This window comes from Heterodontus francisci, chromosome 31, assembly GCF_036365525.1.
Source record: "Heterodontus francisci isolate sHetFra1 chromosome 31, sHetFra1.hap1, whole genome shotgun sequence".
In the NCBI taxonomy this organism is placed as follows: domain Eukaryota; kingdom Metazoa; phylum Chordata; class Chondrichthyes; order Heterodontiformes; family Heterodontidae; genus Heterodontus; species Heterodontus francisci.
Genome location: NC_090401.1, coordinates 18721992 through 18735375, shown reverse-complemented (window position 1 = coordinate 18735375; position 13384 = coordinate 18721992). Strand labels below are relative to the sequence as shown.

The 13384-nt window shown below is 48.0% G+C and overlaps 1 protein-coding gene across 2 annotated transcripts in view; it reads left to right on the top strand.

The window, feature by feature from the left end:
• The first annotated feature begins 8505 nt into the window (after positions 1-8505).
• stk40 (serine/threonine kinase 40) overlaps positions 8506-13384 on the top strand; it is a 99915-nt gene continuing 95036 nt past the window's right edge. Inside the window, exon 1 of one of the 2 annotated variants that reach the window (XM_068011142.1) lies at positions 8506-8734. In XM_068011142.1, coding sequence (XP_067867243.1) covers positions 8732-8734 — 3 coding nt within the window. In that variant the 5' untranslated portion in view covers positions 8506-8731. Of the gene's footprint in view, positions 8735-9974; positions 10244-13384 lie in introns of those variants that run through there. The other variant, XM_068011143.1, reaches the window with a different exon arrangement.

Sequence of the window (13384 nt, the reverse complement as noted above, 5' to 3'; positions counted from 1 at the left end):
GAAAGAGCTGGACACACCACTTTGGTGATATGGGGACTGAGCAATTGCTGCAACAAGTTGAGCGATGGAGGGATGCCTTGTTCCCTGCCATGAAAAGAAGGGGTTTCAGACTTTGACCCTCAGGCATGGCATTGGGAGTAGGGCGGGCTTGTTTCACCCAGCATACCGAATACCTATCGGCTCCTGCTCTGGGACTTTCCCCCATCCCTCTCTCTGACGCAATGTGGGCCACTGGGAATTAACAGTGCATGATGGGAAAAGATTTATCTAGTTTCAGGCTTAATTTTCAGGCCTTTCAGTACACTCCTTCCCGATTATGATCGCAGTTTGCTGGAACCTCTGCGGGTTTTCTGGCCCCTCATGCTCTTTGTGAGCACCATGACAACAACCTAGTGTTTCCCCTCACACAATGGTATATGCTCCTTTAAATTAGGTAATGATAAACCATGTGCTGCCCAGTTAGGAATACCTCCTTGATCGCAATCTCCACTGACTTTATACAAGTACTTGATAGGATCTGATGCATGAAGAAACCTTACGCAGAAGGCATCTGTTACTTCACTGCAACTCCTTCGTAACACATAGGGAGTTGCTGTAGCTGATGTTCGAGTGTTTCAGCCTCAACATAACACTGTCAGTAATAAAGGTCTCATCATGTGTCTGTAAGTGAAGGCAGATTTTAATAGAAGACAAGTCCAATGCCACCAGAGAAGGCCCTGCTATTGTTCAAGAAGTCTCCCAGTTTCAAAGAATTTCAATCAAACTTATCTATAGAATATTAAGTACAGAAGATTAATGGACTTGAGGTGCTTAAGGATTTGATAGGATACATAGAAATAAACTTTTTCCTCTGGTGGGCACAATCTTAAAATTGGAGTCGATAGAAAAATACCATTGCACAAGGTCAAAATCTATCCCAGTGTTGTATTTAAAATTCCTAATCCTTCTTTGTCTCTGACCACTACCACTCCCAGACATCCACCAGGATTTGTGGGTGAGCAGCGCAGAATAGTGAATGATTTAAAGGGATATGGGGATAGTGTGGGAAAAAGGCATTGAAGTAGATGATCAGCCATGATTGTATAGAATGGCGGAGCAGTCTCGATGGGCTGAATGGCCTACTCCTGCTCCTATGTTCCTATGACTCTTAAAAAGGCTCTTGATTAAGGTGTGTGGGTGGTCTGTCCACTCCAGTGACAAAGTGAAGTAACTGGCAAAGTACCAAAGAAGCCAAATAAGGACAGGTGGAATTCAACGTGGAAAGTGCTAAGGTGATGACTGTTATCATGGAGATCACAAACACAATGGATGGGTTCCCACTGGCAAATAATCAGAAGACAAAGGACTTGGCTCTTATCAATTGCCATTCGTTGAAAGGATTCAATTATTGATGGACTGGTATCAACGAGGCTGAGCAAGTCATAGGATGCTTTCCAAGGTCATTAGATTTCAAGTCAAGCAGGATATCCTAGAGCTGCTCTGGATTACCCAAGACACACATGACAAATAGAGTACCAGACAGTACCTGATGCATATGGTACACATACAGGAGTTGTCACTGAGACACCTGTGAGCCATATTTTACCAGACAGGAGTAAAGGTAACATACAAGCATATAGTATCAGTTGGGAGTGAGCTATGCCTTTTTACCTGGTGTCTGTGTATATGATTTTTGGATCAAATTATAATAGTGAAAAGGTGAACTTCTGTTGGTTAAGATCAAATGTTTTGCAGGGGGTCATGGTGGGAGGGGCAGAGGGCAGCAATACTGGTCGTTATTTAAATGTTAGGGTAGGGCTAGTGGTTGTTGACCCAGAGATTCATCTTGATTAATAATGTGGTTGGGCAACGTTACAGAGCTCTACTTTGTTTCCTAGAAATGACAAAGCTCCCAGTTGCAGGGCGACCTGAGGAGAGCCCACAGGGATCCTAGCCTGCCCATGGGAATCAGGCTTTAAGGAGGGTGAAAAATATGTGGAAATGTCCTTGGCCAAGGGGTAGCTGGCTCATAACTCTTCCTCTAAGGCATTTGCATTTGATTCCTGGATAGCCGTAGCTGTGGAGGCTTTGGAAGCTTGAGCCTCGGAATTTAAACCTTTATTCCAAGTATCACAAAACTCTACAATATTCATCTCTGCAGGTTTTGACTTTCTGTCCTCCCTTTGGCCTGCAACCATAGGCGTATGGAAGGTGAGAGGGGACAACGGGTTCAAGGTTTCCAAATCAAAACCAGTAAAAGGAGGGATCTGGGCTCCAGATGTCCAGAGGATACTCTTCTTCCCCAGCTCCATTGGGAAGACCATTTGAGACAGCTGGCTTCAGTTCTTTGCAGCTAGGTGGGAGGGGATCACCACATGCTTGAGTCACAGGTGCTGCTGTTTTCTGTGTTGTACAGCTCAAGGAGAACCCAACTAAAGGGCAGTCTGGCTGGCGAAAGAGACACAGGTAGTTTCTAACCATGAACAGATAACACACACTGTCCTTCCTATAAGACACAATTTCTGGACACAAGATGGAGGTGAAATTTATCGTGAGGAGCTGGAATCACATTTGCTGACCATTATATGACATGCTTGATATTCAATTCTACTGAATTCACTGTAACTGAATATCGAGCAGAGCCTCTAATGGATAGAGATGGTGGTGCAGTGGTAATGTCACTGAGCTAGTAATCCTGAGGCCCAGGGCAGGCTAATACTCTCGGGGCAAGGGTTTAAATCCCACCATGGCAGCTGATGGAATTTTAAAGTTAATTAATACATTTTTAAAAATCTGAAATTGAAAGGTAGTGTCAGTAATGGTGCCATGAAACGATCATCGATTGTCATTAAAAAAACCCATCTGATTCACTAACTTCCTTTAGGGAAGGAAATTTGCCGTCCTTGCCTGGTCTGCCCTAAATGTGACTTCAGACCCACAGCAATGTGGTTGACTCTTAACTACCCTCTGAAACGGCCTAGCAAGCCACTCAGTTGTCAAGGGCAATTAGGGATGGACAACAAATGCTGGCCTTGTCTGCGATACCCGCATTCCTTGAAAGAATGGCACCTGCAGTATTGTGTACGGTTTTGGTCTTCTTACCCAAGGCAGGATATACTTGCCATTGAGGGAGTGCAATGAGGGTTCACTAGACTGATTCCTGGGATGGTGGGATTGTCTTATGAGGATAGATTGAGGAGGCTGAGCCTGTATTCTCTAGAGTTTAGAAGAATGATAGGTGATCTCATTGAAGCATATAAAATCCTTACAGGGTTCGACAGGGTAGTTGCGGGAAGGATGTTTCCCCTGGCTGTGGGGGGGGGGGGGGCGCGGGTGGCGGGAACCTAAAACCTGGGGACATAGTCTCAGAATAAGAGGTAGGCCATTTAAGACAGAGATGAGAAGGAATTTCTTCACTCAGAGGGTGGTGAATCTTTGGAATTCTCTACCCCAGAGGGCTGTGGATACTCAGATATTGAGTTTGTTCCAGACAGAGATCAATAGATTTCTACATATTTAAGATATATAGGGATATGGGGATAGTGTGGGAAAATGGCATTGAGGTAGAAGATCAGCTATGATCTCGTTGAATGGTGGAGCAGGCGCGAGGGGCCGAATGGCCTACTCCTGCTCCTATTTCCTATGAATAAAAAAAAGCAATATCACCTGCTTTTCATCACTGCCCATATCAAATACCATCCCCAGAGACCTAAGCTATCTTGGACCAGAAGTCTCCAAAGGAAAGGACTATTATAATTGGAGATGGTTACCCTCCCTCAAGCCATCCAGACAGTTTACCCAGGGGATTGCCAGTGTGTTCTATTCCAGAAAGCCAGTTGGTGAAGGATAGAACTGGGGCCAATCTTTATACTCTTTTATATTTATTTACAAAATTATATATTACAAGCATACACCTGCTAACTCAACAACCACAGTTTGAATCTGTATCTATTTATATAGTCTTAAGTGAAACCCCACCACTTATATATAATTAAATGCAATTAATATACAATTAACACAGGGCTCTATTGATTGATCTCAGGAATGTCTATCTTCATGCTGTTATTCAGTGTCACTGAAGCCTCTTCCCTACAGATTTCAAGGACATTAACGCCACAATGTATATGGGCATTGAACTTCTTTCAAACAATGGTCCGACCTACGGTAAATAACTTACAATTCAATTTTGGGGCGTGTGGGAAAATTTAAATGTTTTCTCACTGCCCTCCATTCAGATACATAATTCTCCTTCTTGCTAAGAGAAAAAAAACACAAAAAAAGACTGAAAATAAGTAGGCGTAGTTCTGGAGCAAAAAAAAGCCTTTGCTAATGATTCATCGTTCCCAGTCATTGATTTGTGGTTGAGCAATAACATGTCATAACGGACATGTTATAACTCTAAGCGTTGCATCTCAATGGGCTTAAAGGTCACTGGGCACTTTCTGAGGCCATTATATGTGGCTGAAACTCTCCCACATCCAATGTTTGCCAAGCTGCAGAGCCTGATTGGGCCATCTGGCTGTCAGTTTGTGCGTTAGACTATCTTTAGGGTCTGAATATGTCGAAACTCTCCTAATCAAAGATGACAAATCGTGTGTAGTTAACAATTTTATTCCCTCACTGACCTTATCACTTCTTTGCAATCAACCCATTTTGAGGTGAAGATCATTGTCAAGTTTGGGGAAAAGATTATCTGTCCCTAGATCTGTAATGGTAGTTGCCAATTGTCATTTAAGGCTGATAAGTACGATGTTCGTGAGGCTGGATTCTGTTTATCTGAGAATCTCAGTAAAAATTAAGGTAACTGTGCAGTTTGTCTTAACTTCAGCATAAGCATAGTATGAGAAAAGGGCCATTTGGCCCACCAAGCCTGCTTCCTCCACAGTGCTACCCATCTTATCATGAAATATACCATACCCATCCTCATCCAACATCTACAAACATAGTGCCTTCTAGTAGGGATTACTGAACAGCAATCAGGTCCATATCCAGATCCAGGAGAGCGGAGACAAGTTTATTGTCAGCTTAGATAAGATCAGGAAAACCACATAAATATTGTGGCTACAAGAGCAGGTCAGATGCTGGGTATTGTGCAGCGAGTAACTCACCACCTGACTCCCCAAAGTCTTATCACCATCTACAAGTCACAAATCAGGAGTGTGATGGAATACTCTCCACTTGCCTGGATGGGTGCGGCTCCAACAACACTCAAGAGGCTCGACACCATTCAGGACAAAGCAGCTCACTTGATTGGCACCCCATCTACCATCTTAAACATTCACTCCCTCCACTACTGGTGCACTGTGGCTGTGTTTACTATCTACAAGATGCACTGTAGCAACTTGCCAAGGCTTCTCTGACAACAACTTCCAAACCTGCAACCTCTACTGCCTAGAACAGCAATGGCAGCAGGTGTGTGTGAAAACCACGAGCTGCACGTTCCCCTCCAGGTTACTCACCATCCTGACTTGGAACTACATCACCGTTCCTTTACTGTTGCTTGGTCAAAATCCTGGGATTCCCTATCTAACAGCACTGTGGGTGTATCTACACCACATGGACTGCAGTGGTTCGAGAAGACAGCTCACCAGCACCTTCTCCCAGGCAATTAGAGATGGGCAATGAATGCTGGCCTTACCAGTGACTCCCACAATCCATGAACAAATAAAAAAATGGTGGTTGACCTTCTGTGTTTTTCTTGTTTTTTTTGTATTTATTTCATATTTGCAAAATTAGGTGTTTATTTTCTTCCTCTGTATTTCCATTCAATAGCCCTGTATTTCTCAACCACTTGCCTTAAGCATCTGAGCCATTGGATGAGCTTATGGACAGCTACTAAGTTTTCTATTATAAATTCCCATGCCGTTATTTATAATGAAAACTGCCTATGTAAACTTGTCATGCTGTAATTATATCTTCCCACCAGCACGGTAGCATCTCAATTTTACATCTTCCAGCTCCTCAGCTTGTACTGCAGAGAAACTCAGTGCTCCAAACAACTCTACTTCTCAAATTGCTGTAAATCTTGCTATTTAACCAAAAATAACAATTTACAACAACAACTTGCATTTATCTGGCATATTTAATGTAGTAAAATATCCCAAGGTGTTTCACAGAAGCAGTATCAAACAAAATCTGACACTAAACCACATAAGGAGACATTAGGACAGGTGACAAAAAGCTTGTTCAAAGAGGTAGGTTTCAAGGGGTGTTTTAAAGGATGAAAGAGAGATTGAGAGGTGAAGAGGTTTAGGGAGAGAATTCTAGAGCTTCAGGCCTAGGCAGCTGAAGATGCAGCCACCAGTGGCGCAGTGATGAAAATTGTGCAAGAGGCCAGAATTGGAGGAACACACATATTTTGGAGGGTTATAGGGTCAGAAGAGGTTATAGAGAGAGGGAGGGACGAGCCATGGAGGGATTTGAAAACAAAGATGAGAACTTTTAAATTAAGTATAATGTAAAAATGAGGACAAAATGCCCAAACATATACTGGGTATTGAATTACGTCTGCACGCCCTGGTCTGATTGTCCCCTTCCCTCTAATTCTGCCTTATCTGAACTGTACCCTTGGCCTTGACTTCCAGTGTGCAATGCCACACAAGCTGGACGAGCTCACACACAGTATGTTCACACACAGTAAGCTGACTCACAGTACTCCAGTTGGGCTTTCACCAGCAATACCAAAGTAATGAACTGCGAATGTTGGAAATCTGAAACAAAAACAGAAAATGCTCAAAACACTCAACAGGTCGGGCAGCATTTGTGGAGAGAGAAACAGAATTCATGAATGTTTCAGATTCAGAACTGGAAGATGTTAGAGATGAACAGCTTTTAAGCTAATGAAGAGGAAAAGGGCTTAATGAATGCTTTATACACTTCCAATATAATGTCAGAAAGAATATATTAGCCGTGGAGGGGGTGCAACACAGATTTTCTGCACAGAGGGGCTAAAAAGGTTAGATTATGTGTAGACTAGACTCTTACTCGCTTGAATATAAAAGATTAAGGGGTGCTCTAATTAATGTGTCTAAAATGATTAAAGGATTTGAAAGGATAGAGAGAAACTATTTCCTATGGTGGGGCAGTTGAGAACAATGGGGCATAACTTTAAAATTAGAGCTAGGCCAATCAGGGCTGATGTCAGGAACACTTTTTCACTCAAAGCATAGTGGAAATCTGGAACTCTCTTCCCCAAAACACTGTCAATGCTATCTCAATTGCATTTTCAAAACTGAGATTATAGATTTTTGTTGGGTAGGGGTATTCAGGCATATGGAACCAAGGCAGGTAAATGGAGTTAAAATACAGCCTCAATTGAATGGAATGGTAGAACAGGCTTGAGGGGCTGATTGGACTACTGATCCTCCTAATGCTCTATTCCTTTTGCTTCATTGTTGGCACCATCTCTTTTTTGGCATTGCTTTCATTCTCTCCTTCCTCCAGTTCTGGCCTCTTGCATGTCCCTGATTTCAATTGGCTCACCATCAGTGGCTGTGCCCTTAGCTATTGGGCCCAATGTTCTGGAATTGGCTCCCTAAACCTCTCTGCCTCTTTACCTCTCTCTGCGCCTTTAAGACGCTCCATAAAGCCTACCTCTTTGACAAAGCTTTTGGTCACCTGTCCTAATGTCTCCTTGTATAGCTCGATCACAGAATGGTTACAACACAAGAGTCCATACCGGCTCTCTGCAAGAGAAATTTTGCTGATAACTCTTTTGTTAAGCACCTTGGTACATTTTACCATGTTAAAGGTGCCTTTCAATACAAGTTACATTTTTAACTGTGTAACAGCCCTGACAACCAATTTTATCTGCAGCGCCTGTGGAAGAGTCTGTCACTATAGAATTGGTCTTCATAGCCACTCCAGGCGCTGCTCTACAAACCACTGACCACCTCTAGGCGCTTTACCCACTGTCTCTCGAGACAAGGAGGCCAAAGAAGACATTTTTAAAATACCTAATCACTGTATGCATGAACTTTGTTTTTCAAAAATATACTTTATTCATCAAAATTTGTAAAAAAAACTACAGTTCAAATTTGACATTTTGGAAAGTGCAATAGAAATCAGAGTATTTCCACACACACATGAGGTAACTCACAACTCTTGCCATTCCATTTTATATGCAGTGTGCATTTGAATTATAAACTTGGCGAATGACAGAGCCTCTTCGGGAATAATGATAGACATAATTATGGATGACTCAGTTCCCCAGTTTTATTCCCATTCATATTTAAATCTAATCTGCACATTTGACGTTTTCTTCGTGTTTAATGAGTTGGCACACACTCACAGCTCTCCCGACAGCCTGTGACTTTGCTCACAGCCTGTTTTTTTATAGTCCAAACATGTTTCCTTTTTTAAACTCGCGTTTTATCAAATAGCTGGCTATTTAATATACCTGTTTCAGGAGGAGGCGGTGGTTGTGATTTCAGAGGTAACTGGATTGGTTGGCGTTGTGCACTTTTATAGATTTGCTCATTGGCTTACTGGCCTTGGTCGGCTGGGATCTGTGTGTGTGCTTTGCAACTACCTGGGAGAAGGAAGCAGTTGTAATAGGAGGAAAGGGGAGGGCTTTGCGGGTGGAGGACCTTTTCGAAGAGAGGAAATGCGATCGGATTCATTCGACGGAAAAAGAAAGATTTGCGACCTTTAAGGTTCTCCAGAATGCGGGGGTCAGTGACAGCAATCTGAATGGAAACAAAGATCCGAGTCTAGACTCGACCGAGCAGAGCTAGCGAGAGGAGAGACTGCAATGGTAGGTCGAGCAAACTGTTTCACCTTTTATAGGGCTGTGTGTGGGAGGGGGGATTTGACTGATCTGCAAATATCACAACCGACTCTAAACTCTACATGATTGTTTATGAAGTGTAAGTTCTCAGGAGTGATTGGAAATAGTGACTTTTTGTAATACGATGACCAAAACCATGTGTTTTCAATTTCCCCTCCGTTGCAAGTTTCAAGTTCATGAGATTTATGGTGAATTTCACATCTATCTTTTAAGGGTTTGGGCATACGTGGATTTGGAAAAAGTCATGTTAAATGGGCTCTTCCAGTTCCTTTGAAAGATATTTCTTTTTCTGACAAGTTTTCAAGAGGTCCTTTTGCAAAGATGTTTCACAACCACAATAAAACTTAGCTTTGATCGAGCCAAGATATCGTTATTTGATTACACTTAAGGTCACTGGGTGGCGCTTGCAAGGACAAATATTAAAACTGAACCAAAATCGACAGTGATCTGACAATAAAGGTTAAGTTTAGCTGGTCGTGGGTTATTCGCTCTTCAGTGTTAAATATCCTGGCTTTGATTTTAGGCAAAATTGCACACTGATATAAATGCAAACCTTTCAAAACTTCCAAAGTTCTTCACGTGCACTTGATTCAAATTTTTAACATCAGTTCAACCAACTGCGTCTATTGTAGTGAAAGATCACCCACTCCGAATGAGGGACAAAATTCAGACTCTTCAAGGCCACCGCTGTGAAATGGCATTCATCTGCTGAAACGAGCTGACTGCTATATTCGGACAGCCAGCAGGAGAAATTCATGTCCCTTTTTAAAAACAAACTAGAGCCCCGATGTGGAGGTGAATTCGGATAAAATGGCTTGAAATGCATTAAAAGGTTGCATGTTAGAAATGGATGACAGGCTTAAAATAATAAGGGCATGCACCATTGATTTACAGCTGCCCTCCTGTGCTTCCAGTGATTTAAATGCACTGGGCATCTCTGCATGGCGCAGACTTGCTCTCCGAATCTCTATTTCAGGAACGGCACGTGCCCACCTCCCTGTGCCGAGCGCGAGCTGTGATTGGCTCAGCGCGCTGTCAATCTAGAGGATTGACAGAGCATGAAAAGCAGGTAGAGGTAGCGAGCCCCACCCCCCGCTCGCTGTGTCGGGATCTGAGTGGCGACTCCGGGGGGTTTACCATGTCAATCAAAGCGACGGCGGGGCGTGTCCTTCGATGGGATGTGCGTCATTTCCGTTGTCAGGTGGTGGCTCCGCCCTCTTCATTGGCTGGGAAAGGCGAGGCCTTGGCGTGATGGAGTCCGCTGTTGCTGCGCTGAGTGTCACCTCATCGCGCTGGCTCCGGGCTGCTCCACGATGGCTTCTAGCATCGACTGAATTCCCCGGGACAGAATAATAATTGCAAATAGTTTTTGTTTCAAAAATAAAAACCCGACCGAACGAAATAAGAGCTGAAGCCGCAGGCTTGGCATGAGAGGCGGGGAGCAGGTTTAGTGCGGTCGGCGCTGCGAACCGAGAGGTGAGTGAGTGGCTTTGTGTGGGGCCAGAGGCAACCGGGAGTGGGAGGAGGCAAGCTCTCTTTGGAAACCTCCCAAACCCCCATTCCTTTCCCAAGAGAAGCGATGGGATTTCTTCAATTCCCCCCATCTATCCCCGACTTGACCCCCCCAATCCATGACTCGACCCCCCCCAATCCATGACTCGACCCCCCCCAATCCATGACTCGACCCCCCCCAATCCATGACTCGACCCCCCCCAATCCATGACTCGACCCCCCCCAATCCATGACTCGACCCCCCCCAATCCATGACTCGACCCCCCCCAATCCATGACTCGACCCCCCCCAATCCATGACTCGACCCCCCCCAATCCATGACTCGACCCCCCCCAATCCATGACTCGACCCCCCCCAATCCATGACTCGACCCCCCCCAATCCATGACTCGACCCCCCCCAATCCATGACTCGACCCCCCCCAATCCATGACTCGACCCCCCCCAATCCATGACTCGACCCCCCCCAATCCATGACTCGACCCCCCCCAATCCATGACTCGACCCCCCCCAATCCATGACTCGACCCCCCCAATCCATGACTCGACCCCCCCCAATCCATGACTCGACCCCCCCCAATCCATGACTCGACCCCCCCCAATCCATGACTCGACCCCCCCCAATCCATGACTCGACCCCCCCCAATCCATGACTCGACCCCCCCCAATCCATGACTCGACCCCCCCCAATCCATGACTCGACCCCCCCCAATCCATGACTCGACCCCCCCCAATCCATGACTCGACCCCCCCCAATCCATGACTCGACCCCCCCCAATCCATGACTCGACCCCCCCCAATCCATGACTCGACCCCCCCCAATCCATGACTCGACCCCCCCCAATCCATGACTCGACCCCCCCCAATCCATGACTCGACCCCCCCCAATCCATGACTCGACCCCCCCCAATCCATGACTCGACCCCCCCCAATCCATGACTCGACCCCCCCCAATCCATGACTCGACCCCCCCCAATCCATGACTCGACCCCCCCCAATCCATGACTCGACCCCCCCCAATCCATGACTCGACCCCCCCCAATCCATGACTCGACCCCCCCCAATCCATGACTCGACCCCCCCCAATCCATGACTCGACCCCCCCCAATCCATGACTCGACCCCCCCCAATCCATGACTCGACCCCCCCCAATCCATGACTCGACCCCCCCCAATCCATGACTCGACCCCCCCCAATCCATGACTCGACCCCCCCCAATCCATGACTCGACCCCCCCCAATCCATGACTCGACCCCCCCCAATCCATGACTCGACCCCCCCCAATCCATGACTCGACCCCCCCCAATCCATGACTCGACCCCCCCCAATCCATGACTCGACCCCCCCCAATCCATGACTCGACCCCCCCCAATCCATGACTCGACCCCCCCCAATCCATGACTCGACCCCCCCCAATCCATGACTCGACCCCCCCCAATCCATGACTCGACCCCCCCCAATCCATGACTCGACCCCCCCCAATCCATGACTCGACCCCCCCCAATCCATGACTCGACCCCCCCCAATCCATGACTCGACCCCCCCCAATCCATGACTCGACCCCCCCCAATCCATGACTCGACCCCCCCCAATCCATGACTCGACCCCCCCCAATCCATGACTCGACCCCCCCCAATCCATGACTCGACCCCCCCCAATCCATGACTCGACCCCCCCCAATCCATGACTCGACCCCCCCCAATCCATGACTCGACCCCCCCCAATCCATGACTCGACCCCCCCCAATCCATGACTCGACCCCCCCCAATCCATGACTCGACCCCCCCCAATCCATGACTCGACCCCCCCCAATCCATGACTCGACCCCCCCCAATCCATGACTCGACCCCCCCCAATCCATGACTCGACCCCCCCCAATCCATGACTCGACCCCCCCCAATCCATGACTCGACCCCCCCCAATCCATGACTCGACCCCCCCCAATCCATGACTCGACCCCCCCCAATCCATGACTCGACCCCCCCCAATCCATGACTCGACCCCCCCCAATCCATGACTCGACCCCCCCCAATCCATGACTCGACCCCCCCCAATCCATGACTCGACCCCCCCCAATCCATGACTCGACCCCCCCCCAATCCATGACTCGACCCCCCCCAATCCATGACTCGACCCCCCCCAATCCATGACTCGACCCCCCCCCAATCCATGACTCGACCCCCCCCAATCCATGACTCGACCCCCCCAATCCATGACTCGACCCCCCCCAATCCATGACTCGACCCCCCCCCAATCCATGACTCGACCCCCCCCAATCCATGACTCGACCCCCCCCAATCCATGACTCGACCCCCCCCAATCCATGACTCGACCCCCCCCCCCCCAATCCATGACTCGACCCCCCCCAATCCATGACTCGACCCCCCCCAATCCATGACTCGACCCCCCCCAATCCATGACTCGACCCCCCCCAATCCATGACTCGACCCCCCCAATCCATGACTCGACCCCCCCCAATCCATGACTCGACCCCCCCAATCCATGACTCGACCCCCCACCCCAATCCATGACTCGACCCCCCCCAATCCATGACTCGACCCCCCCCAATCCATGACTCGACCCCCCCCAATCCATGACTCGAACCCCCCCCCAATCCATGACTCGACCCCCCCAATCCATGACTCGACCCCCCCCAATCCATGACTCGACCCCCCCAATCCATGACTCGACCCCCCCCAATCCATGACTCGACCCCCCCCAATCCATGACTCGACCCCCCCCAATCCATGACTCGACCCCCCCCAATCCATGACTCGACCCCCCCCAATCCATGACTCGACCCCCCCAATCCATGACTCGACCCCCCCCAATCCATGACTCGACCCCCCCCAATCCATGGACTCGACCCCCCCCAATCCATGACTCGACCCCCCCCCAATCCATGACTCGACCCCCCCCAATCCATGACTCGACCCCCCCAATCCATGACTCGACCCCCCCCCAATCCATGACTCGACCCCCCCCAATCCATGACTCGACCCCCCCCAATCCATGACTCGACCCCCCCAATCCATGACTCGACCCCCCCCAATCCATGACTCGACCCCCCCCAATCCATGACTCGACCCCCCCCAATCCATGACTCGA